The sequence below is a fragment of the Syngnathus typhle genome, linkage group LG13, assembly GCF_033458585.1.
Source record: "Syngnathus typhle isolate RoL2023-S1 ecotype Sweden linkage group LG13, RoL_Styp_1.0, whole genome shotgun sequence".
Lineage (NCBI taxonomy): Eukaryota > Metazoa > Chordata > Actinopteri > Syngnathiformes > Syngnathidae > Syngnathus > Syngnathus typhle.
The window spans coordinates 8342376-8351861 of record NC_083750.1 but is presented as its reverse complement, the minus strand read 5'-3'; the positions used below and the strand labels follow the sequence as shown (position 1 = coordinate 8351861).

The 9486-nt window shown below is 40.6% G+C and overlaps 1 protein-coding gene and 1 long non-coding RNA gene across 2 annotated transcripts; one reads left to right on the top strand and one right to left on the bottom strand.

Moving 5' to 3' along the window:
- Positions 1 to 1171: 1171 nt before the first annotated feature.
- On the bottom strand, positions 1172 to 3880 carry LOC133165966 (uncharacterized). Its single transcript, XR_009717680.1, has 3 exons — positions 3558 to 3880; positions 2861 to 2939; positions 1172 to 1728 (listed from the first exon to the last, which is right to left on the bottom strand). It is a non-coding gene; the product is annotated as an uncharacterized LOC133165966 (long non-coding RNA).
- A 767-nt stretch (positions 3881 to 4647) lies between these two features.
- Positions 4648 to 8287, top strand: LOC133165785 (transmembrane 6 superfamily member 2-like). Its single transcript, XM_061295674.1, has 10 exons — positions 4648 to 4837; positions 6098 to 6204; positions 6277 to 6374; positions 6441 to 6544; positions 6617 to 6699; positions 6934 to 7058; positions 7135 to 7236; positions 7317 to 7409; positions 7471 to 7590; positions 7661 to 8287. The coding sequence occupies exons 1-10, from the start codon at positions 4746 to 4748 to the stop codon at positions 7868 to 7870; spliced, it is 1134 nt and encodes a 377-aa protein (XP_061151658.1). The 5' UTR covers positions 4648 to 4745; the 3' UTR covers positions 7871 to 8287.
- The last annotated feature ends 1199 nt before the right edge of the window (positions 8288 to 9486 follow it).

Below are 9486 nucleotides of genomic sequence, written 5' to 3'. Positions count from 1 at the left end.
GAAACCGCCGTATGATAAAATAAATGATATATAAATAATGCTTCATATATAGATTCTCCCAATGCAATTCGCCATCCAGCAGCACTACCTATAATAAACACTAGATGTCCTCCTATCATCAGGAACCTCTACTACTCGGTCATGTTATTATAAAGCTAGTCCTTGAGTCCTCATTTCTTTAACTCCTCTTCCCAAAGACCACTCTGGGTCCTGTCCTGGTCCCTCGAGGCTCCTTGGAGATGATCCAGATAGGCGGTGACTTCATGAAGTCCTTTTCGGCCATCCTGTTCTCCTCAGCTCGGGCCATCTCCTGCAGCTCTGGCGTGGTCTCTGGACACCAGTCGGCCACAAATTTGTCTTTGGCTTCACAATAGTTGACCACCACTTCTTCAGGCTGCTCCCCCAAGAGCCAGTCTGGAAAACACAACATGTAGAGGATTCAGTTCTTCTAAAAAAATGTAACATGCCTGGCTCACTAAAGGTTGTGAGTAATCCATAACCACACACCTGCAATGTCATGTATGAGATCCTTGATGAGGTGGCCGATGATGGCGTAGAGAACCCCCAGCACGATGAATATGGCCATGAGGAGATAAACCACATAGGTCGGCAGGTGGATAGCATCCCTGGAAGGAGGTATGTAGCTCTCAAACAACACCGTCCCGTCGTCCTCTTTATAACGGATCTTTAAGTTGTCCACCGGCACTTCCATGGATCTTGAGAACTTCACGAAGCTTCAGTGAGGACCTCGATTGCGGTGCTGAGTTTGGAAAGAAAACTCTGCACTGTCAGTGTGTGCATGTTGAGCCGAGCTCATAGGAAAGAGATTAGAGCAGCTTGAGGTGCTCAAGGTTAGATGGTCATTTTTTATTATGACACGGTTGCAGTGCATATATGTGTGTGTTACTTGTGTCACACTTTTTTTTTCTACAATAGTAACACAGCCACCCAAACACAACAATTAAGATTAAATGTATTAGATAACGCAACTATACTTTAATTTCAGTAGGGAAAATATCTCCATCCATTCGATGTTTAATAATCCTGATGTTGAGTAATCCTTAGGCTCACAATAGCTGAGCAGTGCAGGTATTACATGTGCGTAGGAAGGTAAAATGGATTAATGAGAGCAGACGAGACAACTTGTATTGTTAAGTTGTTTACTGGAAGGAAGGAAAAAAAAAAAAAGCTTTGTTTGACAGGAACATGGAAATGACAGCCCAGGGAATTGTATTCAATACAATGTAAATATATTTCTTTTTCTCCATTAATTTCAATTGAATTAATTTGTTCTTGGGATTAGGGTGCGAAATAAAACGATTGACCATAAACTCCAGATTCCATTATTAAGGTGTCATCACAAGAGCTTTGTCGTCATTATGTGTCAATGAAGTACACGGTGAAAGAAGACAACGAAAAGCATTCATCTACAGAGACTGCGGTCGATTGACAAACAGATGAGATGACATCGTCAAGTGACCTAAAGGGATTTGACGTAATCGTCAATCCATTTGTGTTTCTTTTTTTCTCTCAATGAACGGAGGTCGCTTCTTCTCGGAGAAGGAGCATGGGAGGGAAGTTTGAATCCTGGCAATGTCCCTTCTTTCTCTCTCTCCATTTCCACGTCATCTCTCTCCATCTGGTGACCACTCAGTCAATTGTTTTCTTCTACTGTTGTTCTGTCTAGCTCATAATGATCCTCCACTGGTTTGGGGCCAAGAATCCAGTCTGAGAGGAAGAACAGTGTGATAAATTGGTTAATCGTTACTTGGACACTAATTGAGATGGATAGAGAATCCATCAGTCGACCACTCAGTAGTGGCTGCTGATTTCATCATTGATGCAAAGCTCACTTATTTTGGTTCACTTTCATCACGAGGGGAAGATTGTTTAGGGGTAGACTGATATCGGTAAACCATCATGGGAGGATAAAACTGGGTCAAAACATCAATCCAGCCTCAGGGCAGTTCTGGGTCCAAACATTGGTTTTGAGACAAAGCACCAGGAAGTGATGAATGGGTTCTTTCTGCCTCAGGTTACCCACAAGATCGTGCATGAGATCTTTTATCAGGTGTCCCACTATGGCATCGGTAGCCACCAGAAACAAGACCACCCCGATGAGGACGAAGACTACATTGTTATAGTCCAAGTCATTCTTTGCTGGAGACATCTAAAGAAACCGCCGGTGTTCAGAGGCGTTCAGGGACAGCGTTCGATGATCTCTTTAAAGCAAAAGTCCAAGTCAGACTTTGTGAGTGATGATATCTTATGAGCGATAGATAGGATGGACAGATGGGAACGAGAAGGAATGATAGTCTCAAAATGTAAAGAGGACACCATAGCTTTCATTTTAGTCGTAGTCTAGACTCAAATCCCTACTTTTATTTCATTTCAAAAGACTTTCACTGAATATGGTAGAGCGTAGGGAACGTGAGTCAGGGCAGAGGTAATTATAGGGCAGAATTAATAGGATTGGCAATATCAGCATTCCATCTGCAGACGGATTACAGATATGAGGTGGATGGTAATACTTCGGACCACTCTGCATACGTACATCAATGTGATACAAAACATATATTAAAAGGAACACCGGCAGTGACGCCCCTGAGCCCCCCCCTTAGCTCCGGCAGTGGTTGCGACCCTAATGAGTATAAGCGATACACAAAATGCATTAATTGGAGGAGTCAAAAGTCTTTTGTGGGATTTCAACCACAATACATCAATTTCTGTAATCTGATCAAAATGTCTATGATATTTAATTGTTTTCTTCCATTTTCTCTTAAAGCAGCTCGCCAATGTAAATAATGAGAATGTAAATGTTGATTTTTTTTTTACTCTACTTAAAATTAACTTTACCCACCTGGAAATTAAGATTTGTTGCCTTCTCAGATCTTTTCCTTCAATAAAGGATCTTCGAAAGTAGTGGGTGTCAAGTGCATCTGAAAAGGAAGCACAAAAAAGTTCAAATGATCATCAAGTGATACCCTTGCCACATTTAGCACAAACGAACCATCAATGTAAACAAAAATTCTGACGGGGTAATCCAGAGGTCCTTCATATTCCTCCTCTAAGGATTTGTTTTATTTTCTTCCCGCGGCAGGTTAAGTTGGACAAAGCGAGTGATGATAAAGTGCCATTCCAGGATGATGACGGCAACGTTTGCAAAGAGAATAATCAAGGCGAACGGGTGCAGACCGCAGAAGAAGTCGCTCATGTTGAGTGAGATGTCAAAGCGTTGCCGTCTTCAAATTTCTGTTAGGAGGGTTGGGCGGAACTGTCAAGGTGCTCTCCTTTGTAATCCTTGATTAGGATTTTCTTTGCATGTCAGCGCCTTTTACCTGAGTCAGCAGATTGGAAGCTTGTTTATGTTCAGTATATTAGACTTGGACTAAATACACTCAATTGAATACTTTATTCGTAAATCAATACGATTGATCTGTCCCCAAATCACTTGTTGACTTTTAAACATTCACTTGTAATATATATATATTTTTTACTTCCTAAAAAGTATTAATCTTGAATATTCAAATGTTCCCTTCAACGGCAATGATACGTACCTTTTTTCATTGACTCTTTCCTCCCTGTTGCTTACAGTGAAACTGGAACATTCTCTAGAAAATAAAAATCTAAAAGAAGACTCCAAAAAAATCTCTAAAAGTTGACTACAGTCCTTGTGTCAGTTGGACTCATGTTGGCGCCTCAGGCAGGGGTGACGATCTTCTTGGGCTTGTCCTCCGGCTCTGCCATCCACTTGAAGTAGACGTCACCCAAGAGGAAGGCCCAGTAGATGACAGTGAGAGAGGTGTTGACGGTCATAATGCCGATGACTAAAGGATGCAGCATGATGGAAGAAACGTGAAAAATGAGCGCACTTCCGAAACGTGTCTGTGTGTGTTGTGAGGGGCCAATGCTTGATGTGTCTTGTCTTTCTACCTTGCCACTCCACCCCTCTCCACTCCCACTGGCCATTAAGTTCCTTGTGGCAATATGAGATTAATCCTCTTCAGCCGCTTTGTTGCAGAAGATAAGTTGCATTAGATGACGGCCTGCTTTGGAAATGTTTATCAAGAAGATGTTGCATAATGCATCATTATATGAAAAAAAATGTGGGGGACTGAGCAAAGATTTCTTGAGAACTTGCATGTATGTAATCCAGAATCTAATCAAGAATGGAAATAGCCTACAGGGAAATTGTTGATCTTATAGAAAACACAACTGATGGCTTGTGTCAAGGTTAAAAAAATGATTGAAGTATTCTATTTGATTGTTATCACTGTATGTTTTTATTGAACATAAAATTAGAATTTATCCGTAAACAGCAGTAATACAGTTTTGAGAACCACTAACTGACATGAACAGCCCTGTCCGCTAGATGGCAGCGTTGTCTAAATTATACAATTGGAACGTTTTGACGAAATAACTGCAAGTTACTTGAAGTGAAAGGTAAAATCCACGCAAAAAACAAATAAACAATTTGAAGTGAAAATTTGATTATTTTGGTGTCAACATGTGCCATCCAACGTTCTTGAAAACACACACAATTAAAATTGAGCCTCTATCACGGCCTAAACTGGACTTTGAGACCTGCAGGGAAGGTGGAGACCTGCTGATGTTGATTTATCACTGATCAAAAACAGACCACAGCGGGCAGAAGCATGGCTCCACTCGTGCGACATTAGGTTAGCAACTGGAGGATATTTTTTGTCTGGACTCTCTCCTGTCTCCAAAGAGCTGAACGTTGGACCATGAGGATTCCAGAGGAAGTGTGTGTATTGGGCCTCTCCCTGCTGGCTCCTGCAGTTTTGTACACAATGAACAATCTCCCTGCACTCCACGAGTAAGTGTATTCACACTGAAATGGTTTCACTCTACATTTGGCTTGCAATTTTCTTGATGATCTTGCACAGTGGTTTGATATCACCTCCTTCGGAAGCACTGAGCTGTATTTATGACCTAAATTCCAATAGTTGACCCATGAAATTGCATTCATTTAATCCCAGTATCCTATTCTCTTCATTTTATAGCGTTTCTCTTGACTGGGTTGTTTTCAGTACGCGTATGTGAATGTTCAATCTTTTTGTCCAATCAGAATTTAGCCTCCATGTGTTGCCATGCCAAATTAATCTGCCCGGAGCTTTTCGATTACAGGGTTGTCGAATAAATTTTTGTCGCAGGCCCCATCGTAGTCATAGTTTCCCTCGGAGGGCCGTTATGAGTGTCAACCCGGATAAATGTATGAACGTCTCATATTATATACAGTATAGGCTACACAACAAACTGATGAAGAACTAGTTTTGAAATCAGAGACTAGTAAATAAAATCCAAGCGTTTTTTTCTATTTTTTTTTTTTTACAAGTGAAGACAATTTGTAATTGAAGTAACTGATTTAGAATCAGTAGTGCTAACCAACGCGACTAAAGATGTAATTTAATGTCGCAATGGGACTTCTTTAACCAAGAATATTTCAAACTCACCCCAACAATGATATCAATAATTTTCCTTATTTTCATTTGGTGGTCAGAACAAAACTTATTAGGGTTTAACAAAACACACTTGGAGCAATCCACACACATTTAAAAATAATGACGGCGACAGTATGGAGTTGCTGCGATGACGGACAGCCTGGAGGAAAAAATAAATTGTCGACTACTCTGCTAGTCTTTTTGCTCTGCATGGGAGGGAACAGCGAATGTTCAAGGTGTTTCTAGCCTTTCTTTGTATTCTGCAAGTGTAGCCCCAAGATTCTCTCTGCAGGCCAGCCTTGCCCTCATCACTGTAACTGGCAAACCACACTGTGCACAGCTTAAGTTGTCTTCCTATAAAAGTTAACCAGCAGGTGATGAGGAAGTTGAGCCTGAGGATATAAAGTCAGCAACTTCTTCACCTGAGATGACTGAGATGTGCTAAAACAACTTTTTCATCCTTCTGTTTGTTTAAATGTGGATTTTGTGATTATGTATTAAAAAAGAATCAAAGATAACACCTTGAGGGCAAGTTTCCATCATCTTCTGGAATGAAGTTGAATAATAATGCGTTAAGTCTTTTTTCATGTAGTTTTAAGACTCAAAACAAAGGCATTCATCATTTCTTCCTGCAGGCCTCTGCTCATCCTGGGAATTGGAATGGCCGTTCTGGGAGGTGTTCTTCTCCTCCTCTACCTCTTAACTGCACAACGTAAAACGACAGTGGATCCTTTATTTTATGGTAGCGAGCAGCCGTGACATTATAATAAATTCAATCTATTTTTACAGACGTGTGGCTTTTTTGTGTGTCCAGTGTTTGCAGAGTTTTCTTTTACTTGCCTGGTGGGGCTGACTCATGCACTGGAGCAAGACGGCTTCATATCGGGCTTCATGGGCTTCTACCTCAAGATGGTAACATTTGATAGACTGCCCTCAAAGATTTACATTCCATCAAAAAATTTGTTGCGGTCTGTCCAGGGTGAACCTCACTTGAGTACTGCCTATGCTGTGATGATGTCATACTGGGAAGGGGTTGTTCATTTTGGTCTCTTCCTAATCATCATCCACCGCATGTTTAGAGGGTAAACTGAGGCTTAATCACAAATGTGATTTTTTTTTTTTAGTCTGTATTTATGTTGTTTTGGTTCCTGCAGAAAATCTTACCGCAGTCTGGCACTGCTTTGGGTCGGTTCCTCCATCATGCATCAACTTGTTCACATTCCAGGAGTGGTTGTCGGTGAGTTTATAAATAATTGGGAACGTAAATGATACGAACTAAACTCAAGTTCAATCTTTCGGGAATCCTTCGACAAGATTAGCATTGCTAGCATCAGCTATTCTGGTTAACGGTGAGGAAAAATAAAAGTTTATCTTGTGTTTTTAATCGTATTGTAAATTATATTTAATTCTATTGTACCCTTATTTGTGCTCAATTAGGTTCTTTTCATCATGTGTATTTTTTTTTTTTTAGGTAAATACGGATCTAACGTCCATCCAGCTTTTTGGCGCAACGTTCCCTTCTTTTTAGCACCTTTCTGGGCAGCTTTCGTCCTTTTTCAGAGGCCCAGAGTGATGCCTATCGTCACGGCAGACAAGGTAAATAAAAAATAAAAAGGGGAGGAGCTGAAATGTCATAATTGATGACATCTCTGAAAGTATTTGTGTTGACCAGATCATGTCCGAGCAAAAGAAAGGTCTGTTATCGCGTCCTCTTGACCTGCTGCTTGTAGCGTTGCTACTTGGAGGTGTGGCCGTCTCTGTTTTTAGAGGCTTTGTGAGTAGAGTGGAAAAAAAAAAAATACAATATCTGAAAAATTTAAAAAAAACTAAAGCTCTCCTCTTTCTTTTTTTCAGGTGGTTCTGGATTGTCCTCTAAATTTCTGCTTCAAATACATTTATCAGTTTGAGCCATACCTTAAGGATCCCGTGGGCTTCCCCAGAGTCATGGTGAGTCAAAAGGAGCACTGGCAGCCTGTTAGCTAGCGCTTCTCATCTATTTTTCCTGTAGATGCTGGTCTATTTATTCTACGCTGTGCCCCTGATGACAATCCTCATCTATGGTCTGATAAGACCAGGCTGCGGCTGGATGCTGGACTGGACTCTTTTTTTTGCTGGTGCCACTGCCCAGGTAAATTTTTTTAAATTGGCTTGTTTTATTTTTAAAGGTAAACCCTACACTATCTGCCCCTCCTCTCCAGGCCCAGTGGTGCCACATTGGAGCATCTGTACACTCCCGCACCCCCTTCACGTATCGAGTCCCAGCAGACAAATTATGGACCGTTATCACCTTCAATGTAGTGCTTGCTGTTGTACCCGCTCTGCTGGCTCTGCGCTGCCACAAAAGTCCTGCTTATTTCATGAAACCAGTTCCCAAAGGACAAAGCAATAGCAACAAGAAGAAAAAGTAGACAGCCCAGGAGTCAAGGGTGCTCCACATTTTGCCTCATGGAAAACCTTCTCGCAACACTACAAAAATTCAAAGGCCAAACCTGGAGGAAAGCGGCACTGAGTGGCCCCGTGCAGCACTCCCCATATGGACTGTTGGACTCTGATAAGAAGGTCCTTAATGGGAATGAGGACTGTGACCAGTTAACACAGCTTTCAGGTGACTCATGCATAACATCCGCTTCCTGTCTATCTAAATCTCCACCAGCATTTGACTGAATTAAACAACTGCTTTTTATTCAGTAATCTCAGGTACCCCCAAAAAATGTCAGATTCACAACACAGACCAGAATGATACATAAAGATAAATGTTAAAAACAAGACCATGCCACAAATCCAGAGAAGTAACTTACAATTACAAATATTGAACAATAAAGTTGACTATCATTTTAAAGTATGCTCACTATGTTTTTTGGAATATTTAGTAGTCCAATAGTGACACACTGACACTGGCTTTGAGTTGATCTTTGACCCAATGATGATGTCACGGTGCTCCATTTATAACTGATAAGACGTGAACCCTGTATGGAAGTGCACTGTCACACTATCACGTGCAGTGTTGACCCAATTACTTATAATTAGTTACAGTTACTCGACCAAAAAGTAATTGAATTAGTAAAGGAATTACGAGGGAAAGTAATATTTGCATTAATTAAAAACCTTTAAAGAATTCAGGTTTTTGAGCAGTTGCACAGAGTGGAAACGCATAGACCAGTAGTTCATTTAACTTTTTTTAACAATGTAAAATAAGCATAAAATAAATAGTCCCACAACTTGAAGACAATTGTTCAAATCAGCCGGACACTGCACACTTCTATTTTTTTTTTATTTTTTACGGCAAAACTCCTCTAATGAGAGGGAAAAAAAAGTTTAAATGCAAAGTGGCCGACAATCTGCAATATGATAATGTCAACAATGTTGCGTCTTCGTAAAGTGAAAAACGAACGAAGAAAAAAATAAAAACTTACCAGGTATGCCAATTCCTCAGTCAAAATCCTCCAAGCCTGCTCCCGTTTCGTTTTGGCCCGGTATTGTACGACGATGATCATTTCCTTCATTATGGTGTCTTTGCCCCAAACAAACGCCCCTCCATTGCATTGCACCGTAAATCTCAACACTGATCACGTGACATAATTGCCATTTTAAATAAGTACAGTGATCCCTCGCTACTTCGCGTTTCGTTTATCGCGGCTTCACTCCATTGCGGATCCTCCAAATTAAATTTAAAAAAAAAAGTTTAAAAGTCAAAATAAAACTTCTAAATTGAGGAAACGTGTCAAACCTTTAGGACAATGTAGTATTGCTCCAAATGTTCGTTTACATTCCTTTAGAAGTCCGTTTTTGCGTGATTTTGCACGATCGCGAATTAGCATCTTTCCCCTAACTTGTTAGCCTGACCAGTACTTCTTGTTGGTGACCGTACGGGTGGTTTTTGGAACCAATTATCCGCGATAAATGAGGGATTACTGTAGTTTTAAAAATTGCTTTAAATTAATTCAGCATGAAGTGCAAACCCCAGTAAGATCAAAATTGCTTCATCAAGTGGAGAATCACAACAGATGAGAGACAATCACAAATG

Bases quoted from the DNA above. Each gene is read 5' to 3' on its own strand.
- LOC133165785 (XM_061295674.1), top strand. From the start codon at position 4,746: ATGAGGATTCCAGAGGAAGTGTGTGTATTGGGCCTCTCCCTGCTGGCT. The intron at 4,838-6,097 runs GTAAGTGTATTC...TTCTTCCTGCAG, and splicing joins AATCTCCCTGCACTCCACGA to GCCTCTGCTCATCCTGGGAA. The intron at 6,375-6,440 runs GTAACATTTGAT...CGGTCTGTCCAG, and splicing joins TGGGCTTCTACCTCAAGATG to GGTGAACCTCACTTGAGTAC.